Source organism: Cornus florida, unplaced genomic scaffold (genome assembly GCF_030987335.1).
Source record: "Cornus florida cultivar Cherokee Brave unplaced genomic scaffold, ASM3098733v1 CherokeeBrave_3.0.0_Hap2_Chr10, whole genome shotgun sequence".
In the NCBI taxonomy this organism is placed as follows: domain Eukaryota; kingdom Viridiplantae; phylum Streptophyta; class Magnoliopsida; order Cornales; family Cornaceae; genus Cornus; species Cornus florida.
The window spans coordinates 110039521-110066357 of record NW_026775580.1 but is presented as its reverse complement, the minus strand read 5'-3'; the positions used below and the strand labels follow the sequence as shown (position 1 = coordinate 110066357).

The window sequence follows — 26837 nt, the reverse complement described above, 5'->3', positions numbered from 1 at the left end:
TCCTTTCCACACCCAGGCGATATGGGATTGCGCACCACTATCTCGCCCAATGTGATAGCCTATCAATGTCTCTTGCACCCACCTACAAAGTCATCACAATCATTCTCTTAAAGGTCCAATGTCCCCGTTGGCCATACTTCCAATTGAGTCAGACTTTGATACCATTTATAACAACCAACTACACCACATGGTATAATATTATCCGTTTTGGACCTGAGCCCACACGGTTTTGCTTTTGGATTTTACTTCAAAAGACCTCATACTAATTGGAGTGTACAATTCCTATATATATAACATTTCTCCTTTCTATACTCAAGAGATGTAAGATTATACACTTGTAGCTCACCCAGTATTGTAGTATGCTAATGCCGTTTGCACCCGTCCATGGCACACTTACCCATAAGATCGTCACATGGAGGATTTTGTCCAAAACGAACTTGACTTAGTGAATCCACGTGTTATGCTGTGAAGACGACAATGTCCTTGAGGGCTTCAACCGAGGTAGACAGTTCATCGAGTTCTAATTAACCACAATATTGAATCCCGAGTTTTTCGCCATCGCCTCCACCTCGCTCAACCGGATTTTCAACACAAACACGACGATATCTGCCAAACTATTCGTCATGAATTCCCGAAATTCAAACTTTACACCAATGGTTTAAGCGAATAGAGCAAGCTTCCAATCCATAATTTATTCAGGGGAAAAGAGAGGAAGAGGGAGTGTGAAATTGGTAAGGAGGGGTTGGTGTCATATCAAGGGCATTTTAATTCTTTTAAATTTCTAATATTTTGAAATAAAAATATTAAAAAATTAGAGATAAATTAACATTTATCACACTTGCGACAATATTATTTAGGAAAAAGAGATTTAGGACACGAGTGATACATTCAAAAGTATCTGTGTGTGAGATTTGGTCAAAAGCTCGTGTCATTGAAATTAAACCTTCTTTATCACGGATATTATAAGTTCCAACAATAATTAAACTCTGGAAAAGGGCAATTTGGTACACAAAAAAATGCAACCGTTTTGGGATTATGAAAAATCAATGGGGGCATTTTGGACAATGCATTCCAGCCGACTTGCTTAAAGTGCCGAGATCGCTCAAACTAGGGTTTTGAAAAGCGCCACACTGTCTGCGAGTCTCTCTGTGCTATATCTGTGACTTAACGCCGTGGAAACCCTAGTTTCGAAGCTACAGCTGAGAGAGGGAGAGGATGGGTCACTCGAACGTCTGGAACTCGCATCCCAAGAACTATGGCCCTGGATCGCGAGCTTGGTAAGTTATATTTATATGTACTTATAGCTGGGGGTAAAGCTTCATTGAATTCAGGTGCTATATATATGTATATTTATATAGGTGTAAAAGTGATGCTAATCTGTTATTGACCGTACAAATTTGAAGTATTATATTCTCTTGTCGTATGAAAACTTTCACTTCCTGGAGAAAATGAAAAGAAAACAAATGTTTAAGAAGTTTTCATGAGGGTTGTGTTTGCTTTACCTTAGAGTTTGTGGGAAACGCACTTCTTTCCTGGGAAAAAAATGAAGCTTTCTGTTTAATTTTCTTGCAAAGTAAACGCTGGAACTGTTAGAAAACGAAAGTTCGCTATTTGATTGATTAGTTATTACATTTTTTTGTCAAGTTGAAGTTATGCATTTTCCTTTTTTTTTTAGTTAGTGCGTCTTAAAAATCGGTTGCAAGAGGCAGCACCATAGGTTATAAAACCTCCACTCTAGGAGCTTTAGACTCATCCGAAAATATAGCAGTATATTTCAACATCCAGTCATGCCATGATTTCATGTATCCAAAAAAAAATCCAATATCACAGGAGCAAGAAATGTCACCTAGCAAACTTCATTCCACTAGTATCCATTTATTCAACCCAATTGACAAGCAAACCTGTGACGAACAATGGAATTAACCTTAGTCCTAAGCGAGATGGTATTCTAATAGAGCAAGTAAACAAGCAGTAGTTGATGAAATTTCTGTTTAGGACCTGAGGTTTACCCATGGTATTTATTTTCCGTTTGGTGTTGATGTTGTAATGAAAAAATGTTTTATTTATTTATTTTTATTTTTATTTATTTATTTTTTGTCAATAGAGTTGTCACAAAATTGTTGCTAGTAAAATCATGGTATGTGTTTGTTGATGTATTATATATATAATTTTCATAATTAAAGCACCTTTTAATATTTTTTAAATCATTTTCATTTTAATTTTATAATTCTATATTGGAGTCTTCTTGCCTTGGATAACAGGACTTTATAAAATAAGGGATAAAATTGTCTTTATACAAATAAAAAGGGATACAACTGTCCAAGAAAATATTGTTTTCTAGAATATAGAACCTCTACCGGTAACACAGTTTTAAAAAAGAAATTTTAGCTTCATTCAAAAGCTCGAGTGAGCTAAAATCTCTACTAATTGTTTATTTATTTATTTGTTGTTACCGAACACTTTTAAAAGCAAATTTTCAAAATAAAAGCATTTTTTAAGTGGTTCAATAGCAATCTCAAAATGGGCCTTTAATGTACTTTGCACTAAACCCTAAGGGCTAAGACTATGGTAAATCAGTTTAGTTAGCGACATAGATGCTTATATATGTGTTTAGCTTGGTGCAAGGCTCTTGTTATTTTAAAATTAAAAGTTGCATAACGAGCTGGGACTCAAAGGTTAGAGCCAAACTTGGCTTGACTTATCGTCATCATAATCATCCTTGCTTTTGTCCAAATAAATGTAATCGCCCACATGCATAACGTGCATTCTCATTTTTAATTATTTCATTTCATGTTAGTTTTGACCGGCTTTGATGCCTCTTCTTAGATTCTATACGAAGTTACAACTACTCTTTCCTTTATGATAGGCGCATCAAAAGGTCTACATTCTATGCGTTCATACCATCTAAAGTTTATTCTCTATTCTTTTGTCACTTTTAGGCATTATGTTTAATCTCTCCCTCTCACTTTGATTAGTAAATATATTTTTCTAGCAAATCCTATTATCTACCTTTACTTTCTTACTTTAGTTACGTAAATTCATTGTTGTTTGTTGAAAATGCCAAACACTTTACCCCATATAAGAAGGAAAGTTTTGAAAATGAGGTTTTAAGGTGAAAATGCCCACTTACTTGGAATGGGCCTTAAAATGCAAAATGAGAGGTTTAGAAGGGATAGTTTAGAAAATGACCATTTGAGGATGAAAATCACCATTCTATGTAAAATGGGGTTTTAAAATGCAATGGGTGAGGTTAGAAAGATGAATGTTTATAAAACAACCATTCGATGATGAAGATAAGAGTTTTAATGGGAAGTGTTTAGGAGAGGGTGATTTGTGTAAAAATCAAGAGGGAAGAGAGGGAGGAAGTGCATGTAGGAATCCTACAAGAGTCATCTAGCATGTTGAAAATTTGTTATTATAACAACATGACGCAAATGCCATTTTATTGTAATAAGCATGCTTGTAAAAGTGTGTGGGTGCGAGTGGGTTAATTTGAACACATAAATTCACACAAAAATGTAATCTAACAAGAAAAGTAAACTTAAGGGGGGTTCTAAGAGGGTTTTAATCAAGGTGGGTAGGTGGCTCATCACAATTCTTCGTTCTTCCTTTGGTAGTCTGTTTTGCCATTTGACACCCCTACAATTGGGATAATCCCATGAGAATTATGACGAGGGTTTGAGAAATGGCACAAACATGATCTAGGGGTCCATCACAATTCTTCATTCTTCCTCTGATAGTGTGTTTTGCCGTCCGACACCCCTACAATTGGGATACTCCTATGAGAATTGTGATGAGGGTTTGAAAAATGACACAAACATGATCTAGGGGTCCATTACATAAATTAAAAACATTATGGAAATGTAAGGAAAGTAAATGCAATGAAAAGTACAGCACATGCAAGTTTATCCACAACACAAACAAATGCTAAGAGTTCAGAAGGGTGCCTCCGTGGGCAAAAGAAAAATGAGTAGGTAGAAGATGATGCAAAGTAGAGTTTAGGAGGTGATTACCTTGTTGGAATACCTCTTTGTGGATTAAATTGAGAGAGAAGGGTTCAAAGCCTTGTTTCACCAATTAGATATTGAGAGAGAGTTGTTTTAGTGAAGGTGGGTCTAGCTGCCAATTTTTTGGGTAGATTTGGGGGGTTAAGGGAGTGTTTGGTTTGAGATTCTCTCTGCATTGGTAGAGAGACAAAAATGGGTTATTTCTTGAGAGGGGTTGTAGAGAATTGAATTCTCTGGAATTTGAGAGAGAGAGAGAGAGAGTCTCTTGGAGCTATATAGGCATTATAAGGGTTTTTAGAGAAAATGGATGATGAAAGTGAGAGGAGAGGAGGCTATTTAGAGACAAAATGACCAAAAGGTCATTAATGAAAGGCATAGTGGCCGCATCTAGGGGGAGTTCTCTCTCCATTTTTAATTAATTTTTTTGTGTCCTCATCAGGGTGATGAGTACACTTCCAAAATAGGCTTGTATTTTCATGTCCTTTCCAGGGTGTGATGAGGACATTAACCAATTAGGCTATTTTAAGGGCGTCCTTACCAAGTTGACGAGGACGATGACAAAATAGGTTAATTTTGAGGTGTCCTCACCGGTGATGAGGACAAAGGCAATTCTTGTGTCATATTGGCACCACACAATCAATGTTGACCAAGACGTTAATAATTTAGGTAGACACGTCAAAAATGGTCAAGACTGGTCAAAATTATTCAAATTAGTCAAAATTGGTCAAGATTAGACTAATTAGTAAGTGTCCTCATCACCTAGTGAAAAGGTCTCAAAATTAGCCTATTTTACTTCTATATTCATCACTACTGCGAGCACAACTCAAAGGTAGCCTATTTTGTTACTGTCCTCATCACCTCGGTGAGGACACCCTTAAATTAGCTTAATTGGTCAATGTATTCATCACGACTATATCTTTTATTAATGGCCTTTTGGTTCTTTGCACTATTGCATTTTGTCTATATATAGCCTAATCTCCGATCACTTCCATCAAACACTCTCTCTATAAGCCCCTATATAGCTCCAACAAACACTCTCTCTCTTTAAATTTAAGAGAATTTCTCTTTAAAACCCCTCTCTAGAAATAATCCCATTCTCTCTACCCATGTATGTAGAGAGAGAAGCTCAAACCAAAAACTCCCTTAATCCTTAAATCTACCTAGAAAATTTATAGCAGAACCCACCTTCGCGAAAACAAATATATCTATCAATCTACTTGGTGAAAAATTCTCCATTTTATATGGTTAAAGTGCCGACTTCCAGGGCTCTCTACATATAGAGTCTGAGAATTTTTTGGATTCGGTAAGGTTCTCAAATCAAGCCTCAAAGTTGTTCCAGTTTTTCAAATCTTCAGAACTTACCTCGACTCAAAATGCCAGAACTCCTAGCATAAAGATGAGCCTTATATGCTTGGAAAGCTCACTCAGAGGGATTTCTCCACGCAAAATCCCAATTTTTTTTTGACCTTTGGAAGGTCTTCTACTGAAGCTCTAAAGTTGCTGCAAAAAAATAGAGGTCAACAAACAAGGCTTTGGATCCTTATCTCTCAATTCAATCTTCAAAGAGGTATTCTAAGAGGTCTTACAACTAGGTAATCACCTCCTAAACTCTAATTTGCATCATCGCCTACCCCCTTCTTTTTCTTTTGCCCAATGGTAGGGGTGCACCGGAGGAGGAATGAGGAATTGTGATGAGCCCACTACCCACCTTGTTAAAATCTTCCTATAACCCCCCTTTAGGTTTACTTTTCTTGTTAAACCTTAGATTTTACACCTTTTGTGTGCATTCATGCCTTAAAATGAACCTTCTTAAGATTAGTACACATATTCACATGTTTTTCACAATTCACGGGCGTGATTGTTACAACGGGATGCCACTTTCATTATACAATTATAACGAGGAAATCTTCTCATGCTATAGATGATTCTCTTATGAAAAGTTAAATATATTTCAATTTGGAGCTGTGTGTATGACCCGTGAGTTCCAAGTTTATCTCCATTTAGGGATGTATGAGTAGATTTTCCATGACAAAAGTCACCTTTGTTTCTGAAACTATGTTTGCACACACACTCACACACACACATTCAAAAGCATGCTTGTTATGGTGGAATGACAATCTTGTCATGCCATGACAAAATTTTCATTCAATAGATGACTCTTGTAGAATCATACGATCCTTTGGAAAGTTCAATTTCGTTTCCCTTGGGAGATTTGCAAAGGAACTTGTCCATGTTCAAAGTCATCACCCTCTTTTATACCACATTTTAATTATACACATGCACGAACGCACTTATCAAAAAAAAAAAAAAAAATACACACGCACGCACATACCAATTTCCAAGTTCCACTGTCCATGTCGTTTTAGTGCCCAAATCCCATAGGATCCCTAGATACACTACCCTTCCACTCTTTTCTCTAGATTTTTTCGCAAATCATTCTTTTTTAAACACTGTCCCTCAAAACGTTTGTTTTCATCCTTAAATGGTTGTTTTATAAATATTCCTCTTTTAAACTCTCAGTTTGCATTTCAAGAATCCATTCTATGCAAATGGTCATATTCATTTTAGAACCTCACTTCCAAGTCTCTCCTCATTTTTAGGCTCTCATTTACTCCTTTAAAACCCATTCCATGTAAATGGTCATTTTCACCTATAAAATTGCATTTCATCCTTACATACATTTTACTTCCTAAATTGCATTTTTCCTCTCAAAACCCTCTTATGAGGTATTTTTCATCAATCACACTTTTTAACTTACATTTTCCCTCTTAAAACCTTCTTAGGAGCTACATTTCATCCCTAAACTCATTTGTCTCCCAAATGTGCATTTTCCTCTCAAAATCCCCTTTAGGGAGTACTTTTCATCCCTAAACTCATTTTCATCCCAAATGTTCATTTTCCTCTCAAAACCTCTCTCAAGAGGTACCTTTCATCCCTAAACTCATTTTCCCTCCTAAATGACATTTTACTCTCAAAACCTCTCTTAAGAGGTATTTTTCTCATTTTCAAATGGCTTTTTCCTCTCAAAATATCTCTGAAGAGGCAATTTTCCATCCATAAACTAATTTCCCTCCAAAATGGCATTTTATTCTCAACCTCTTTTAAGAGGTATCTTTCATCCTTGGAACTCATTTTTCCTCCCAAATGACCGGCTGGTAAAATTTTCCTTCTAATTTGTTTGGTATTTTTTTTATGGATACCGCTAACCTATCTCCATGTTGTCCGGTGCCCATCCTACTAATAATGTTGACTCTTATTCTATGAAAAAAAAAAATGATAAAATAAAGGTAATTCTTAGTTTAGACATTCTTTGGTTTCTCTTGCTTGATGGTTGATGGTCTATAAGAATATGCATAGATAGATGTATTGTGTACATTTTACTTAACTAATTTGAGATTTACAATTTACCTAATTTGTTTAAATTATTAAAAATTCTTATTCTAATTCATTTAATGATTATCAGCCGGGTCTGTGGAAACCCACACGGGTTAATCAGGAAGTATGGACTCATGTGTTGCAGACAGTGCTTCCACAGCAATGCGAAGGCAATTGGCTTCATCAAGGTCAGTTTTAATATATATTGAGGAAGGGCCTCAAGTGTTTTTCTTCTTCATTTGATTTTTTTAGGGTAAAATGCTCCGACACCTCCTTAGGTTTGCTTTTATTGCTCATAGATTAAAGTTGGACAAAAATTGCTCTGACACCCCCTGTCAGAACACTTAACAGCCGTTTGTTTTTTAACAGAAAATAGATTTTACTATTATCCCTTACTTTATATAACCCATCATTGCTGATGTTTACAGTTAAAATGAGGAATGTCCTCTACCCTTAATTTGATTACTTGGTACATTCTCATAAACAAAGTTTATACCATTTTTTTAAAGGAAAAAAAAAAAAGTTTGGATCAGTCACAGCATAATACCCTCGTCCACATTATCTTCACTGTCATCGCCACCATATTCACCGTCATCGCCACGTCACAAACACCATCTTCACCAACACCGCATTGGCCATAGTCACCACCACTGCCACAGCACCACCGCCATCTTCACCACCATCGTGACGGCCATAGCCACCACTAGCGCCACTCTCCATTTATCTTCCTTTCTCTCTCCATTTGCTCTCTTCTACGACACCCAAATTTCCCAGCTCCCTTAATACATACAATGTGGCTGTATAGAGAGATAATTCTTGATCTAAGAAGTGGGTTCTGAAAATCAAACTTCAGCCCATAACTTTACCTTCAAATCACTCCCTCAACATCATCAAATTCATCTCCTCGCGTCCCACCACGGCAACACCGCCTTCATCGAAACCGCCACCGGCTGCCACCTCTTCTCCGACTTCTGGAACACAGTCGATTAGCAAAGGCCATGTCTTCTTCCTCTTCCCCAAAAATTTTCTTGATTTGGGCTGTTATGTGAGAGTATAATTTTAGGGCTCGTTTTTGTTTTGCCCGCTTTGATTCCTAAACTGGTTGGAAAATTAGTGATTTTGGTTCTTCCACGCAGCCACCATCTTCACCACCACCGCGGCCTGCCAAAGTTACCGCCACCGCCACGACACAGACCAATCGATTGGAATATGAATTGTTTTTTTCAGAAATCGATTGGAATATGATCCATGAATTTTGAGTTTGAATTGTGTTCATCCTGTGTATGCGTGTATGTATATGTGTATTGGTGGGCTTCTGGGTTTCTATTCCTGGCAGTTTTTGATTGATTTTTTTTTTTTTTGGTTGATTTTGACATCAACTAATTGCCAAATATGATTCCAGTGGATTCCGATATGAACTTGGTTCAGATTGATTGTGTTTTCATCATATGTATATGCAAGCAGTCTATGTATATAGATGGGTTTTAAGTTTTAATAGGTGAGGGAGGGTATAAAGGTCCAACTAATATTGTACTTGAAATAATAGAGGGTAACTTTGGTATTTTATATTTTCAAGTTATTTGAATTTTCATCTGGCTGACGATCAACTAACAGAAGGGGGTGTCGGGGCAAAGTCAATCAAACTGGAGGGGAGGTTTAAACTTTTTTTATCTACTAGTTTAATCTGTGAGCAAATAAAGGTAAACCTGAGGGGATGCAAGAGCATTTTACCCTCTTTTTTTAATATGTTTTACATAAAGTGAGTTTGGTTTGCATTTTTCATGTTATTTGTATTCATTATTGGCATGACCCATATTTTTGTAATGACACTGCTGGTGAAAAAGAATGTCTTCAGTAGCTGCTGAGAACAGAAAGGAACCGTCATCTTATTTTGTTGAGAAGATGAGCAGCTGCTTGATATTATGTGGTGATGGGTTCTTGATTGTTTCTTTTCATTATCACGTGTAATTTGTGGTCACCGTTTATCATGAACTTACACATGCATACTAGGCAGATTTTTTCATTTTGCATGTGATCTGTGGACTGAGACATTTGATTTTACCATCTGTGGAAAAGAGTATCGCTGCCATGAATGATGCACATTACTAGGCAGATTTTTTAAATGTTGTTAGCAATTTACATTTTGAAGTTCATCTTCTTTGTCTTTTGTAGATCTGACATTTTCAGAAGTACTTACAATTTTTGTGTATGATGATGGCCTTTATATTTTTAAGAGTTGGAGAACATACTGCATAAACTTCCGAGAATATTTGCACAAATGCTTTGTCAAAAAACTGAATTCTTTTTGTTTTTTCGTTTTCCTTAATCTTCTTGTTATTCTTCGTTTTTTAATATATTTTATTCTGTATTTCAGTATCGCTAAGGAAATGGGACATCAAATAGCCAAGCACCATTGGAGCTGCATTGAAGATTTTTTCTTTCCCTTGTTTCTTTTATGACTAGTACTCTGATACTCTGTTGAATATTATACATTGAGAGTTGATTTTCACACTTTGCGTTGCCTTGGTTACATTGTCTGATATTTAGTTGTGAATGTAATTGATAATTTTGTTCTGCCCTGTTGATTTTCACACTTTGGGTTGGCTTGGTTACAGGCTTTGTTCTTCGCTTTTGCCATTTTGATTTAGTTTTTCGATGATAACTACTATATATTAAATTTAGTGTTGATATAGTTGATCGTTTTTCACAAAAATTTTTTTTGGACGTGGTAGGGAAGAGGGTGGATTTTGCATGTTTATGGTTCTCGTTCGCATGCTAGTTTCTTTCAAGGATTTTTGCAGATTTTGATCCAGAACTTTGGAATTATGAGGCACAATTCTTTTTTGGTAATTTTTCGTGATCAAAAGCATGCAATTAATGTGCATATATATAAAACTTGAAACAAAATAACGATGGTAAATTGCCGTAATTTCCAAACAATCACCATAGTTCTTTTGGCAAATTGGCTGGTAATCAAGTTCCTGACAAGAGAGTAAAAAATCCATGTTCTTTTGATTCTTTGTTTTAGTGACGTTAACTTGAACCCTGCTAAATTATCCAAAAAAATGGAGGGAGACAAAGCAAAACCCAGCCAAGCACACCTCATTCCTGTAACTCTCATAAACCAGATTGCAGTTCTCATCTTACTAGTGTACAACAATACGTCAGATTCCATGCTATGTAAATTAGATTTCAGCCTGATGGATATCATCAGAGTCGCACCTATCCCTCTCCTATTGTGAAATGCAGTGTGTTTTTCCTATAAAACTCTTTACGTCAAATGCATCACTGCCAGTCTTTGTGATGACACCCTGATCAGATAATTCACATCGTTAGACTGAAATCCAAAAAATTACATTTAAACAACTATTTTTGATACGCATGAGAGAGAAAGAGAGACCTTTTCAGTAATAATACCACTTATTATATTAGCTGGGGTAACGTCAAATGCTGGGTTCCAAACTGAGATTCCAGACGCGGCAACTCGTTCCCCAAGTCCTCCACGTGAGTTCAACAGTTCCTTTGCAGATCTTTCTTCTATAACAATTTCTTGTCCAGAAGAAAGAGAGAGATCTATGGAAGTCAATGGTGCAGCCACATAAAATGGAATACCATGACGAACCGCACACAGGGCAAGACTGTATGTCCCGATCTTATTAGCAGTATCACCTGCATTTATATTAAAATGCATCCATCAAACATATGTTCTACTATCAAATCTCACAGCAGTGTCTTTTTAAGTACCATTTGAAGCCACACGATCTGCTCCAACAATGACAGCATTCACACGTCCAGCTTTCATTAATGCAGCTGCAGCAGAATCTGCTATAAGAGTAGCGGGGATGTTATCGTGGACTAACTCAAAAGCTGTCAGTCTGGATCCCTGCAGCAGGTTGAAGAATCAAATAAATTTGGCACCATTGATAAACAAAGGCAAAATTAAACTGTTAGATGTCAAGAAGTTATATTAACAACACAATTACATAACCCATCCTTGAATATCACACAGATGTGAACATCACTTCTCTTTGAGAAAACACAACTACTTTACATTCGACAGGCACGCACACATACCCCAAAAAAAGAAAAAAAAGACCTATTCAACGTTTCAGGCTAAACAAACGATATACCGTCACAGCCACCTTCAACTATCCCTTTTTAGTACAGTATATAAATTTGATGGTCATTTCTAAGCCTTTGGAAACCCTTACAGGCCTTTGGAAATGTTTGGAGGGTGAAAGTTCCCCCAAGGTCAAGCAATTCACATGAAAAGATTGAAGACATGCTTCGTGGTAAAAAATTTCTGAATCTCCCATCTGTCTACTTGCGCAGAGGTTAAATCAGTGGCACACATGCCATTCAGATGCAGTTGGATGGCCTCAGTTTGGTTTAAAGTGGCTTGCATTAAAAATTTGAGCCTGCCTCCATCTCATCAGCCCAGAAGGTAAATTTTTCCCTATGAATTTAGATAGATCATATTCATCATCCTATGAATTTAGATAGGTCATATTCGTCATCACAAGTCCTCATTTGCTATATATTATGAAATCAAGGAAAAGATTTATCTTCAGAGGTCATCTTTTATTATTATTATTACTATTGAACTTTCGGAGGTAATTTGTCGATCATCAGTCAATAAATATCAGAGTTCATCTTCATAGCTGCCCTCCCAAATCCCATACTTGCTGAGGACCCTTGCTTCCTTATCTAGTCCTCAGAGTCTTTTCCCATCACTATTGCAAAATAAACATCTAAGTTATTTTATTCATGAAATGTTCCAAACAATCACATTTTAGTATTTTACTCTATTCAGGCACTGCAGAACAACACTTTGTCCAACCATGGTTGCGATATTGCCAAATTGGAATGTGGCAGCACATATTTTCCTTAATGAAATTAGCAACAATACAAGCTATATACGCACTTGGTTGAATGGACGTGTTTCCGTACAGTAAGCCCTCTCGAGAACTCCTTCAGCATGAAGTGCACGGATCACACCCAGTGCAGTACCATATCCAGCAGTAGCAAGACTATAACAGCATGAATAATAACGATTAGCAAAATTTTTATATGGTAAGCTCATTCTTTGGCACTTCATTTTTTCCGCCATTTGCTTCTTAAAGGATCAGGTGGATAGAGAGGGAGAGGGAAGGGGAATACCTGCCAGTGTTGCAATGAGTCAGAATAGACAGCCTCTTAGCATCTTTGAGCTGGCACTGAATAAAACTAGCACCATAGGACCCGATTGCTTTATTTGAGGCAACATCGTCCTTAAGCATTATTTCAGCAGCTTCAATGTAAGCCTAGCAATAATAGAAATTGCAAGTGCAACAGAACATTAGTACACGCTAAGGAGATAAGTATGATACATGATGTTTAAGCCTTTCTCCTCTCTCTCTGTCATATCCCAATAAGCCCCAAAGTGGATTTATTAGGTAAATGAAGAACACATCATTGATTGAAAGGTCATAAAACAACAGTTACTCCTTTTACTTTCCTCTCTCCCTTTTTATTTATTTATTGAGAAGTGTTAAGAACAACAGATACAATACCTGAAAGACAGTCCTAGCTTCTGATGCATTTGCAGCTGCCTTTGATATGGCTTCTTTAAGTTTTGTTGCAGCATCCGAAAGATTCACAGCAGTTGGTCGGCTGATAAGGCATTCAAGATGTTACTTATCAAAAAAAAAAGATAAGGCATTCAAGATGTCAGCTATTTTTTTGAGGATTAGCAGAAAATGCTATGACTACATTATTCGAAGCTTGAATTATAACGCAGAAACAAATCACCATGTCATTAACAAGCAAAAACTCAGATTTATTGTTACCATCTGCTGTTTACCTAGAGACAAGATATTCCAATTTGTTGGACAGGAAAGATGCTGCATGATTGGATGTCCCATTAAAAGCTTCCAAGTTACACACTTCCACTGCCAGAGAAAGGGCTGCAGCTATAGCAATTGCAGGTGCCCCACGGACCACCATATCTCTTATTGCAGTCCTGAGGCAATACTTAAAAAAATTACTTAAACATTTATAAGTTGAAACTCACGCACCCACTTTTTGTCCCTAATAGGACTTGAGCCCCAACCTTCTTAAGAAGGTAGAGGAGATACTACTAGGCTACAACCCTTGTTACTAGTACCGAGGTTCATTATCTTTGTGTTAACCTCTACCTGCTTTTACTCTGGTCTAGGTAGCAATCTTGGGTAAAATATATACAGAGAGGGATAAGGATACTAGATTCATAATTTACATCAAGATCAATATATATATATATATATTAAAATTCCTAACGACTGTCTGACATCAAGAGGAGTGTTAGCTGCAGAATATATATATATATACACACACACACACACACACACAACATTTATTGTGATTAGTAAAAAATTTAAGTCGATAAAATCAATCCATTACACAATTTTCATCAGAAATAAATAGTATGATATGAATTGAGGACAACAGGGCAAGAGTTGAAATATGTTACCATCCATCTGTTGAATCTCGAATATCCAAGTAAGTGGTTTCAAGGGGAAGCTTCCTCTGTTCCACACAAACAGTACAGTACAGAGTCATAATCAGCTAAGCAGAAGATGAGAACCCAACACCAACCATAAAAGTTACCATTATTTAAGTCACCATCTGGATTGAATTTAAACAGGCAGTACCATTTTTGCTTTTTGATAAGGAGAAATGCTTCGAGTTTTGCTCCAAAAAAAATAATAATAAAAAAATTCATATAAATATAAATATATATGTATACATGCATGTAGAGATACCTGATCGAGTAGCTGAAGTGAACCGCGCTTATAGCAGATAGACTGAAGAGAGGAGTCCTTTTCAGGTCCATCAAGGAAGCTCGAATCAGTTGCCATTGATTGGAACTGATCAGCTGCTATGTGAACCCTATAAAAATCAAAATTTTGATAAAAATTTATTACAAATGTTGTGTTAGTGAAGCAAATTTACAGAAATAAATCAAGAATTATAAGAAAAAGAACCATATTGACAATACCTACAAGAGACTGAAACTCTACTAATAAAACCCTAATTTCCACTTTCTCGCAACCTTTTCACGGCTGAATGAAATCAAAACTCAGAAGTCGAGGCCACCGATGCTAAAGCGGAAGTGTGGAAGGGAAACAATCAACACGACATCGTTTGATCGTCATCTAATGACGAGATCTCGAAAACTTGGACCGACATATTGGCTTCGAGAAATCGCGATGCGAGACGAAAAGGTGCCAAAGAAAGTTGTGCAATTGATTTACGAATCCTTTGGCTTTGGAGGGCATAAGCGACAATTCATGATGAAAGCGTTGGATTGGATTCGTTACCGGCTGTGTAGAAAGACTCGGATTGACTGAAGACATCCAAGACCACAATTATGGATATAATAATAGGTATAACAACTTCACCTGTTCCTCACTCTCCCCATTATAATGTGCTGATCTAGGTTTTTTTCTTCTTCTTCTTTTTCTTTCCTACTTTCTTTTTCATATAAAATGTTAGATTTTTTTTTTTTTTTTTCTTTTGTCTCTCTCTCTCTCTCTCTCTCTCTTTTGCTTTCTGGGTAACGTTAGCTTTGTTAGCTTTAGATTTTAGATTTCCGTTTATTTTATAATAGTTTTATACAACATTTTTTTCTTGGTTTTTGGAAGATCATCTTAAAGCTTCATGAACAAAAACAGAAACATTACAATCTTGGGACAAGTCTCTCTCATCTTTGTTAATTATACGAGTGATTAGGGTAACTACATTTGAGAATGAACATGTGGGGCAATACAAACATCCATAAAAGGAGTGGGAAATATGTCTAATTTCACTTAAGGAATCAAGGTAATTTTGTTTCTATGTAAAATATTTTTTGGAAAATGTTTTCCTGTATATTTCTAAATATGAGCTGTAAGGAGAATACAATCATGTCATATCTCCTTGAAGTCTTCTCTTATTACTATAGAGGTCAGAGGAATATGCATATTTCTTTTCCTCATTGATTTTCTCCTCCGTCGTTTATTTTAATATTACGGGGATGCTGGTTTGGGGATATAGTTCCCTGAGTTCCTTATTGTTTCATCTCAGGTAGTTTTTTGGCGGTGGATACTGATCAGAGCTATTTTGATGTTGACTGAGCTCTCAACGGAAGATTGCCAAAGAGAGAGTAAAAGGGTGGCTTATGTTTTTCTCTAAAACAATGGCACCGTTGAATCACATTAAAGATCTTGAAGGTGGTGGAGGTTGTGGCAGGGTTTAGCTTGCAAATACAGACTGATTTGAAATTGCCTTAGCACACTAAGGATCAGGTCCAATAAACATGGCAAGCTCTTCACAGCAATCTGGGATGAATGTTGACCACAATCGCGAACCTGGTCCACTGATGAAATTACTGCTTCAACGTCCAAGAGGAAACAATGACACAAGTTTGAAGACAGAAGAAAACAAAGTACCAGAGAAAGATCTCAACTGGTACCTGCCATTACACAAAGCTGCACTCAGAGGCGATTGGGAGGATGCCAGAAGATTCTTTGACCAAGATCCTGATGCAGTCACGGCCAAGATCACTAGAACCTCAGAAACAGTACTCCACATTGCAGTTGGAACAACAAAGGCAATTCATTTTGTGGAGAAGCTGTTGGAGTTGATACCAAGAGAGGCAGTGACAAGTCTGAGAAATGAAATGGGTGATACGGCCCTTCACTATGCTGCAACATTGGGCAATGTTGAGGCGGCCAAGTTATTAGTGGCCCATAATCCAGACTTGACCAATACTTGGAATGGTTCATTATTGCCTCTCCATGTGGCTGCTGGATATGCCCACAGGGAGATGGTTTCATATTTATTAACTGTCACTAGAGATGACATGGAGCCCAATCTGTTTGCAGATGAATCTGGTGCAAAGCTTCTGAATCTCGTAATAGTTGCCGAATTTTATGGTTAGTAATATTGAGCTGCTTCATTCCATGTCGAGTTCAAAGAATAAAAAAATCTAATGTTGTATCCATCTTTTTACATTGACAGACGTGGCTCTGCATCTGGTTCGCCTTTACCCCAGGTTGGCTACATTGAGGTCATCTGCTGGTAACACTGCCTTGAGTATGCTTGCTGGAAAGCCTTCTGCATTCCCTAGTGGAAGTCGCCTAAATTTTTGGCAACGGGTCATTTATTCCTGTTAGCTTCTCCACTCCATTCTTTATCCTCTTATCATCTGTTGCCTACCTTATTACCAATACTATTCTTTTACCAACTTGATGTTGGTGATACATTGCCATGAATGTCTGCCTCACAAACACAAGGTCTTTCAGAAAGAAGCTGTCATGTTGTGCAACAATACGATGCAGCATTTCTAAGAATAAAAGACAAGGAAATTTAAGAGGACTAGAGCTCACTTTTCTAACACTAGTGTTGTCTCCCAAGTATTTGATGACAGCTGCTAAAATGCATTCACTGGATGGATGCTTTTGGTAACTGAAAAAATTCAATTGATAGATCTCACAAATAGATCTATTTAAATTAAAAGATTATCCAGAGGGAAATTTATAATAATACTGGGGGAAGCATAACTCTTTTCCTCTTTCATCTTGTAGGTGTTCCTGTGAAGTTTGAGAACACCAGATGCCCCAAGGGAGGAGGAGACATGGAGAATCCTCCTATTAGCTCTCACATTTGTGTGCATATATGCAGCTGGGTTGGACTTTTTGGGGGACACAATCTGTCTGGTATGTCAAATTTTCCTTGTTCTTGATCCAGGATTATAATTAACAAGCTACTTAAATGCATTTTATTGACTGCTAGTACACTTGGGAGTAAAACCAAAATGGCAAATTGAATAATATCTGTTTTCATTAGGCATCTGCTACAAATTTCCTAATTGCATAACTGGCAGGATTTTTGTTACATGCGATATAAATAATTCAATTACACCTACTTGCGATAAATATTTTAATCTATCATTGCTTAAGAAATCAAATATTTAATGTCTAAACTATGTCTACTGAGACCTGGCAATTGTTGCCTGAGGAATAACAATCTTTTCTTTGTTTTGGCAAGTTCTCAGAAATGACAATTACTGTCCTTCTGATATGAAAAAAATGCCCTTATGTGTCTAATTTCTTGCAACTGGTTTTATTTTGTGCTACAGTATGCCAAAAATTGCATGAAGTACTTTGGGAAGCCATTGAAAGATTAGGTACGAAATACTAAATTGGCTGTCAGCACACAAAAGCTCTTGATTTTTTTTTTTTTTTTTCCCTTTTTGCTATTCGGGTAGGTATCATGTTTGGAGGTTATGTTGTTCTTTAGCTGATTTTAATTGTTGTTCTTGAGCTGATCTTAATTGCAGTGCCACATGTGAAGCATATCAGGAACATCAAATTGATGCATCAGCAAAATCTTCAACTTGTTAAATGCTTGTGCATGGAAGTTACAGGGTTGGACTATTCAACAGCTGCATTGATATTTAGATCACCAGTTCTTTCTGGAGCAAGGTTAGGGATTAGTGAGATTGTAGAAGAGATTTTGGAGTCATTTCCACCTGCAATTTGGTCTCGGGATGGAGAGGGCCATAATATATTCCTATTGGCAGTTATACATCGTCAAGAAAACATTTACAACCTCTTACACCAAATGAATGAGCACAAACAGTTGGCAACACAGTTACGAGACCATAAAGAGAACACAATCTTGCATTTGGCTGGAAAGCTAGCACCTCCTTATCAACTCAATTTTGTCTCCGGTGCAGCTCTGCAGATGCAGCGTGAATTACAGTGGTATAAGGTAATAAGTTTATTTTTAGAATTTCATATTAGTTTAAAGGTAATGAGGTTTAGGAGATCCTATTATTCTCACCATATCTTAGAAACAGGTCAGATTTGTTGATTAGTTTCAAACGTCAGCGTTTTCCTTACAGGAAGTGGAAAAATATGTGCAGCCTGACTACAAAGATAGAGAAAACTCAGTTGGAAGAACACCTGCACTGGAATTCTCTGAGGAACACAAGGACTTGGTTAAAGAAGGAGAGAAATGGATGAAAGACGCAGCAAATTCATGCACAATTGCAGCAACACTCATTGCGACAATAGCTTTTGCTGCATCCATTACTGTACCAGGAGGCAACGATGGTGACAAGGGCTTCCCAATATTCTCCAAAGAAAAAGCGTTTTCCATCTTTGCTGTTTCGGATGCATTCTCTCTGTTCTCATCCACTGCATCCCTATTAATGTTCTTGTCCATCCTCACTGCACGCTATGCAGAAGCTGATTTTCTCTATTCCCTGCCAAAGAGGTTAATGATCGGTCTTGTCACCCTATTCCTCTCCATAACATCCATGATGATAGCATTCAGTGCCACAATCTATCTTGTGTTTGGTGATAAAAAGTCATGGACTCTCATTCCAGTGGCTGCATTTGCCTGTCTACCAGTGACCTTGTTTGTATCATTGCAATTCCCCCTCCTAGTGGATATGGTATGTTCTACATATTGCCCTGGCATTTTTGGTAAGCGGAGTGAGCGTCTCCTCTACTAGACCAGCAGGCAAGGTGAAGGTGGTCTGATTACTGTTTGTCTCTTATCAAATTTAGTGTGAATGAATATTTGTAAGATGGAAGGCATATTTTTATTCTTCATGTATTCCTGTTCTAAATTCCCGATGACCTAGCAAAGGATGTAGAAACATATATACAATAACAATTATATAATCTTTGTTTATTAGAGGAACAAATTCTTGTGCTTGCATTTCCACCTTGATCATAATAGAAGGATTTTTCATCCTGTGTTGTTCTCTATTGCGTTCAAATGATTGGTTAGATTTCGAAGAAGATAATGACTAACCATATCGATTATGTCTGATCATGAGATGGTTGCGGCTGTTTGACCAGAAAAAGAGTTTGGTCTTGCAGTCCTATGAATTTGAAACAATGGTACCTACATAATTGTAGAAATGTTTGTGACTGCTGTTTCTGAAATTTTCAGTCATTTGTTTACATTTGTCTATTTACGGATGCTATCTTTGTAATTATTGGATGACACAGTATCACCAACCGGGGTTGTGTGGTGCCTTCTGATGAATGATTGAATGGCACAATTGCAAGAAAGGATGCACCTCAAAGCCATTATACTATATGCAGTAACGTCTCGACGCTCACATGCGACCATTTTTTTTTTTTTTTTTCATGCATTCTGATAGCTTCTTCGATGTTCTGAAAACAGTCATTATCCTTCTGCATTATGTTCCAACAGTAATTACAAGGCATCAGGTTCAACAGCATTTTCCACCGAGCATTATGCACCCATCGAGTTAATGACCGAGTTGCAGATTCAAAATAACTCTCAAATTGTAGTCAAGGGTGCAGGGTGGACGAAATATCAAAACTTCCAGATATTTGTAATGAAATTGATTTTTGTTTTAGAAAGTTGAAAATAGATCTTGGAGGCTAGATCACTTTCCCCAGAAAGAGGCCAAAATTGTTTTGATCACAAAACTACTTTAGAAGATACATAGGAAACATGTAAGTTATACTACAACATTCCTAAACAGATCACTGAAATTTTGTGTCCATCTGAGTGATAAAAAACATAAAGGAAGGCAAACATTATGTATTCACTACAGGATTTGGATGCAAAGCAAAGAACTCTCTACGTTTGCAGATCTAGTAGAAAGGATGCTCACTTCGCTTACTAAAAATGCTGGGGCCACACGTGGACTTAATCATTTCCACGAGGAGAGGAAATTGCAAGAACACAAACAACGTCACAGGAAGACATGCTAATGCAGCCAGTGGGATAAGAATCCATGCTTTTTTATCACCAAATACAAGATAAATTGAGGCACTAAAGGTTACCATCATGGAAGTTATGGAGAGAAATAGGGTAACAAGACCGATAATTAACCTCATCGGCATCGCATAGAGAAAATCAGATTCAGCGCATCGTGAAGTGAGGATAAACAAGAGCATCAACACAGAAGTGGTGGACGAGAATAAAGAGAATGAATTTGAAATGGAAAAGATAGCAAAGGGTTTTTCCTTGAATAAAATTGGAGAACCAACATCACCATTGTTGCCACCCGGTACAGTAATTGCTGCTGCACACACTACCATAGCAATGAGGGATGCTGCAATTATGCACGACTTTGCTGTGTCTTTCAACCATTGATCTCCATCTCTAACCAAGTTCTTGTGTTCCTCAGTGAATACCATCGCAGGCGTTCTTCCAGCAGAATTTTTCTTCTCTCTGTAGTTAGGCTGAACATGTTTTTCAACTTCCTGAAAACCCAAACTTAAGGATCAAAGAACAAAATTAACCAATTTTTAAGATGCCATGAAAGAAACAACTTCAAAAATGGGATCCCAGGCCACACCTAAATTAGTGATTGAGGAGTGGTTTTGGGCCTGATCATGCGTGATAACAAAAATCAAATAATTCTGGACCAGAAAGAAATTAATCACCTTAAACCACTGTAACTCTCTTTGCATCTGCAAAGCTGCACCAGTGACAAGATTGAGACGATGTGGAGGTGCCAACTTTCCAGCCAAATGCAAGATATTGTTCCCGTTAATATCACTAATTTGAGCCACCATATGTCTGTGCCCATTCATCTGATATAAAAGGTTAAAAATGTTTCCATGACGATTTATAACTGCCAGTTGGAATACATCATGCTGCTCTTTGTCCAAAGACCAAATTACAGTTGGAAATGACCTTAAAATTTCTTCTACTACCTCATGAATGCCTAAACTTGCTCCCAAAAGGACTGGTGGTTTAAATATTTTGGCAGCTTTTGAGTTATCCACACTAATAATTTCAACGCACAAGCATTTGACAAGTTGAAGAGCTTGCTGATGCATCAGTTTTGTGTCACGTATATGCATAACATGCGGCACTGCAATCAAAATCAATTCATGTATGACATAAATTTAAAATAAAATGATGGTGCTTACGGGGCAAGTTTTGTGTATCATACCTAATCCTTCAATAATTTCCCAAATTACTGCATGCAACTTTTGGCACACTGTACAAAAAATCAAGATCACTAGAAAGTGTACAGGAAAACATTAACTAATTGTAGTTAATGAAAGCAATGCCAAATTACCAACTGATATGGTGAGGGCCTTTAGATCCCTGACACCTAATTGGTCCAATTATTGGGGCCCCACTCACATCGACCAATATGATCCTCAATCAGGACATTGACCCAAATTGTTTTGTGGGATTAAGACGTGCTCATGTTGATACAGCATGTATCATATTTAGTATACTTGAAATTTTGTCAGTTCGCAGAACTCTAATCCCATATCATCATATCTGGTGAAGTCTTCCAATTTCTGTAAAGGTTCAATTCTAAAAGCAGAATTCTCACTTCAAAGCTAAAAACTGTGCACTTGCACCATCTGAGTTATCAGAGAGATTCAAACACCCCCTCAATTGTTTGATCAATTGAATGTCTTGCATATAAGACCAAATTATAAACAAGAAAAATGACATACCGGAAATGAAGTGTTTTCGACCGAAAACCTGGCAGCACATCTGCATGCACTGTTGAGAAATTTCTGGCAGATTCTCAATGTCTCTTACATTGGAGTGGTGTAAGTTCTCCTGCCTCAGAGGAACACCTTCAAGATGAAAGAGTACAGAAAATATATTTCCTTCAATATATACCCCAAATGCTCTTTTGAGTAAAACTGAATGCTCCTATGGTCTAAGAACCTATATTAGTGGGCTCCATATATTGTCCCCTATTGTACTAAAAAATGTCTATTTGTTGCATATCAGTTAACTATCACTAATGGAAAAGGATACAACAACGTGACAAAGGAAAACATATCAAATTCCCCTAATTTCTCATTTTTAACCTTCTGAAATATTCATAGAACATTTTCCAACATCCAAAGAATCTGAACAAAATCAACTGATGAAAATATCAAATCATATTCGTATTTTTGCATGGAGGAACTATTAATGTAGCCTTAATCTTTTAATCAAGCACGTCGGCAAGAAGAAGCTTACAAGATGTGATCTTGTGTGAAAACAAGCAAGGTCGGTTTTGCCAGTTTCTAGAATGTGGCAAACTGGAAACATATTTTTGGCATGTTAAACAACAATTATGCAGCTATATTTGGTTGAGAAGTAATCATGCCTTTATATGCATCATTAGCAAGTGTCGCACGATCACTTAAGTGAGTATTTAGAATGAAGTACATCAAGTCATTTTAGGTTTTCACATGGGTATACAATCATTGGCTTACTTGACTTGGAATGTGCGGTTTCCACTTCTTGTATGTTAAACTGAATAGAATATAGAAACACAACACAAGAGAGTACAGATGATAGAGAAAACATAAAATGGAGTTGGAGAAACTCACAAGAATAGACTAAGCGCTGCCAAAAGTTTAGGCAACTTCCACTTGGGAATGCAGAGGGCTTTCCTGCTATAATACTCAGAGGAGTATTACCGCCACGAGAAACAGTTGTAGCCAACTTAGGGTATCGCCGAAGCAGATCCAGAGCCACATCTACATATGTATTATAACATCAATGAAAAAGAGTTAGAAATAAACTTAATACTAACAGGTACCAAATTAATACACAATTTGGTGATTATTAGCTTCTCCTTTTTCACACTCTTTAGAAATTTATTTATTTATTTATTTTTTCATTTTATAAATTCAGCAGCAATAAGAAACTGGCTTCTTATTACTCACCATAGAATCCTGAATCTACTACAATATTGAGAAGCTTGATCCCAGGTTCGTCTGCAAAGGGACATGGATCCACATCATCTTTGGTGACGGTTAATAGATATACAACCGTCTCTTTGTGACCAAATAGAGTAGCCAAGTGGAGAGGTAGTAACTCCGTATTGCTCCAAATATGAGGCAAGTGTGCATTTTTGGTCACTAATAACTTGGCCGCCTCAGTATTCCCAAATTTTGCAGCAAAGTGAAGGGCTGTCTCGTTAAATTGATTAGCCACAACCAATGCCTCTGTTGACACCAACTCCATGAGTTTCTCCACAAAATGAATTGTCTTCCTTTTCCCAACAGCAAGGTGGAGTGCTGTCTCGGAGGTTCGTGTGATCTTTTCCATGACCCCATCTGGATTGAGGTCAAAGAATCTTCTAGCACTCTCCCAATCACCTCTGATTGCAGCTTTATACAGTGGCAGATACCAGTTTAAATCCTTCTCTGTTTCATTTTCCCCTGTCACTACATCAAGCAAGCACACAGAAAATTAAATTGGTCACATGAATAAACAAACATTTTAACTCAATCTATTGGATTGATTTGTGAAGTCAGACAAAATTGTTTAGCTTACCAGCCTTACTACTATTATTAATATTCAGCCTCAATCGTGATGAAGGAGGAGCGGTCATCCTTGTTGGAAAAGATTGCTCACTCCATATGCTAAGACAATATGTGCTTCATGCTCTCTCCTTTTTTGGTTAATTCTACTGAAACCCACACCTCCCTCCAGGTTAGTTGCTCAAACTTTTTTGAAGATTTGTGGGGCTTATTTTTTTTTAAGAATTATATTTACATTTAACAAAAATGCCGGGGGCCTTTGATTCTCTTTCTCAAATAAATCCTGTCAATATAAAATGATTATTGTTTGCCCTTCACCAATGACCAACACCTCAAATCCACTTGAAGCAAAAAGGAATGCAAGAAAAAGATACAATCAGTGTCTTATCTAAAAGAAGAATCAAAGGGAAAAGAGAGAGAATACTACTATAAAAAAGGAGTGCACATCCAATAAGAAAGGTACCATTTGTCTGCTGAGTGAACAACGAAGTTGCCACATTCAGAAGTTCGGTGAGCCATACTGCTAAGAAAGATTGTTAGTGTGGCATTTAATGAGTGAAATGGAGGAGTGCTTTTGACGTATTGAGTGATCAGCATATACCTCCAAATTGAAAGGTAAATTTTATAAAACAACAATTAGACCAAGCAAATATTATGGGACACCATGTTGAACAACTAAAAAACAACAAAAAAATTTCCCGGAAAAATAAAAAACAAATTATTCTTAAAATGAGTGTGGCAGACCTTTCTTCCTTTTTTATTTACTTTCTTTTTTACATTACTGAAATAAACAGAAATAAAGAAGAAAAAAAATAATAATAACTATGGATTCTTACACGATGCATTTTTATGTTAGGATTTCCGTAGTTTTGTCCAGCCGTATCTATAAAAAAAGATAAAACTTGTTATTTTGTTATTTAAATGAACCCTCTTTTCCTAATCTTATCAAATCCCGCATGAAAAACGTCAAAACTTTAATTTTCACGATACGGAAAAGATAAAAAAAGAAGAAGATAAAATTAGAAACGAAGACGTTCATGAGATGGTTGAAGAAGCGCAATTGGAGATAAAATGAGTCACGGTTTGGACATGTGTAGCAATTGCCAGTTAATTGAACCGGGTAGTAAAAGTGACACGGCCCTAATTGAGGATAATGCTAGGGAAGGAGGAAAACCAAAACTTAAATGGGTTGAGATAGTCAGTTAAGATGAGATAACATGTGTTTTAATTAAGGCTATGGTCTTACATAGAGCAGAATATGAAACATAATTCATATAGCCAAACCTAAGTAGTTGGAAAAATGCTGTTGAATTGAGTAACTTGAGTTGGTATATTTGGTTGCGGAATACTGAATTGTCTCCTACATGATTCTAAGAATTAAGAAACATAAGCATAACAAAAGAAACCCAGCTGATCAACACAGATGCTTTCAAGGAAGACTTAAAAAAAAGTTTTATGGCGTATAAAATGGTCAATATAGGAGAAATCTTGATAAGCAATGGGTGGTCTGGAGTGACTTTTTTCAACAAATAGAAAGTGGGGTCTGTTGGAATCAATCCTTCACTAGCTTATTAACCATTTTTATGTGATCAGCTCTATAAGATTTATAGAAATTAGACTTCTTAACGACCAAGCCCTTGAGATTAGTTAAGAATAGAAGATGAACTGAAATGCTAAATACTATGCATCACATTTGATTTGCCAAATTCATTTACATAATAAATGTTTGCATTTTTTTTAGTCCGACTCGAATGTGTAAAGGACAGTTCATAGTGTAGTTAATTAATATTCCCTCAAAGATCTTTAGAATTAAAGAGAAAGATCGGACCAAAGCCAAAATTTCCATATATCTAACTATATATATATATATGGTTGATAAGATACATGTTAAAGGAGGAAGATTCTTAGAGAGAATGTTACATATACATTGGTTTCTTACCATTTCTGAGAGAGAGAGAGGGCGCTCCAATTTCTTCGGCACGAAGAAGACCGCGCAAGTCAGCTCCGAGATTCCACTCACTAGACTAGACGAACACAGAGCGAGCCTCGTGAAGGGATTTGGTTCCATTTTTAATGCCACGCAACCTTTACCTTTACAAGTTGTCGCTTCTGCCCTTCGAGAAAATTCAAAATTGCGTCACTTCCGCTCGTCTCGTATTTTTTTGCAAACATCTCGTACCAAGCGCTAGTGTTTGTTGACTTTGTTCTGTGATGATGTTACATTCTAATCGTCACATTATATAATGTGGGATTTATACTGTGATTAATGGCATTCTTGAGGAAGTCAATGATCCAACCACACAGTATTTCCACTGATGACCTAGTTTCAAGAGTAACGCTCTTTAAAGAACTCTATATACTTGATTATTAAATTGTGATAATTAAAAAATTAAAATTATAATTAAAAATTTAATGGAATTATTTATTAATCTTTTAATTCATTGATTAAAATGGAAGAGACTGACTTCAAAATTGTTTAAAGGACACTATTCCGAGCATGCCATGATTAAGTGGCAGTCTAATGATGATCATAGACACCTATTCTTAATTGGCATGAGTTTTGTAGAGCTGGTGTTGAAGATCATAAACACTACCTACTCTCTGAGTGCTCTTTTCACTCACAGAATTCGCTCTTTTAGGAGGGTTAAATGCAATGTTCGGTGCGAGTCTAATTTCCTGATGGATTTAGTTTCATGGGTTTTCTATTAAAAGTTGGTTGTGGGCTGTTGCGGTGAGTTTTATTTGGAGAGAGAAAAACAATGCCCATATTGTTAATGAAGTTCAGTTCAAAATTTGGTCCAGGTTTCCATGCCAATAAGCAGTGGCATCTCCCTCACACTATCTTCAAATATGACTATGCCCCTGTTTGATCCTGTTTTGCCTGCTGCCTTCTTATTCTTCTACTCTGTTTCGCTTGTTATGTGGTGGTTCCTTCTTATCACTGATTTGTTTTGGAGATTTGAGTTCTTTGAAATCGTCGTAAAGACGGCTTAACAGGTGAGACCTTACCCGGACTTGGTTCACTCAGAAAAAAGAGTAATACATGTGATGTCCTTGCCAAGGTGAAAACACTTTATAAGGGGCTACATATGGGTCCAAGTCTCAAAACCCGATGGAGTTTCAAACCTTAAAGACAATCTTAGGTTTAAAACTTTGG

The 26837-nt window shown here is 36.8% G+C and overlaps 4 protein-coding genes across 16 annotated transcripts; 2 read left to right on the top strand and 2 right to left on the bottom strand.

Annotated features, from left to right (window-relative positions):
• Positions 1-1109: 1109 nt before the first annotated feature.
• On the top strand, positions 1110-9961 carry LOC132277031 (small ribosomal subunit protein uS14-like). The gene is made up of 3 exons (XM_059778734.1): positions 1110-1277; positions 7471-7570; positions 9757-9961. The coding sequence occupies exons 1-3, from the start codon at positions 1216-1218 to the stop codon at positions 9763-9765; spliced, it is 171 nt and encodes a 56-aa protein (XP_059634717.1). The 5' UTR covers positions 1110-1215; the 3' UTR covers positions 9766-9961.
• Positions 9962-10278: 317 nt separating this feature from the next.
• Positions 10279-14523, bottom strand: LOC132277030 (methylthioribose-1-phosphate isomerase-like). 2 transcript variants are annotated; one of them, XM_059778732.1, is made up of 10 exons: positions 14401-14523; positions 14165-14291; positions 13873-13928; positions 13225-13383; positions 12935-13034; positions 12543-12685; positions 12307-12412; positions 11127-11265; positions 10783-11051; positions 10279-10693 (listed from the first exon to the last, which is right to left on the bottom strand). In XM_059778732.1, the coding sequence occupies exons 2-10, from the start codon at positions 14258-14260 to the stop codon at positions 10616-10618; spliced, it is 1146 nt and encodes a 381-aa protein (XP_059634715.1). In that variant the 5' UTR covers positions 14261-14291; positions 14401-14523; the 3' UTR covers positions 10279-10615. The 2 variants fall into 2 exon arrangements, with proteins under 2 accessions (XP_059634715.1, XP_059634716.1); XM_059778733.1 differs by having other exon boundaries at positions 14405-14463.
• Positions 14524-14730: 207 nt separating this feature from the next.
• Positions 14731-19151, top strand: LOC132277027 (uncharacterized). 5 transcript variants are annotated; one of them, XM_059778719.1, is made up of 7 exons: positions 14731-14788; positions 15468-16318; positions 16404-16553; positions 16970-17101; positions 17524-17571; positions 17725-18158; positions 18292-19151. In XM_059778719.1, the coding sequence occupies exons 2-7, from the start codon at positions 15700-15702 to the stop codon at positions 18904-18906; spliced, it is 1998 nt and encodes a 665-aa protein (XP_059634702.1). In that variant the 5' UTR covers positions 14731-14788; positions 15468-15699; the 3' UTR covers positions 18907-19151. The 5 variants fall into 5 exon arrangements, with proteins under 5 accessions (XP_059634702.1, XP_059634701.1, XP_059634704.1 ...); XM_059778718.1 differs by having other exon boundaries at positions 14750-14841; XM_059778721.1 differs by having other exon boundaries at positions 14750-15224; positions 18313-19151.
• A 671-nt stretch (positions 19152-19822) lies between these two features.
• Positions 19823-25745, bottom strand: LOC132277028 (uncharacterized). Of its 8 annotated transcripts, none has more exons than XM_059778731.1 (10): positions 25620-25744; positions 24144-24200; positions 23694-24021; positions 23081-23584; positions 22742-22891; positions 21866-21991; positions 21343-21390; positions 21101-21261; positions 20828-20977; positions 19823-20644 (listed from the first exon to the last, which is right to left on the bottom strand). In XM_059778731.1, exons 3-10 carry the CDS (start codon positions 23749-23751, stop codon positions 20030-20032), a joined length of 1812 nt encoding a protein of 603 aa, XP_059634714.1. In that variant the 5' UTR covers positions 23752-24021; positions 24144-24200; positions 25620-25744; the 3' UTR covers positions 19823-20029. The 8 variants fall into 8 exon arrangements, with proteins under 8 accessions (XP_059634714.1, XP_059634707.1, XP_059634706.1 ...); XM_059778724.1 differs by adding an exon at positions 24517-24563 and having other exon boundaries at positions 20828-21261; positions 25620-25743; XM_059778723.1 differs by having other exon boundaries at positions 20828-21261.
• Positions 25746-26837: the final 1092 nt, after the last annotated feature.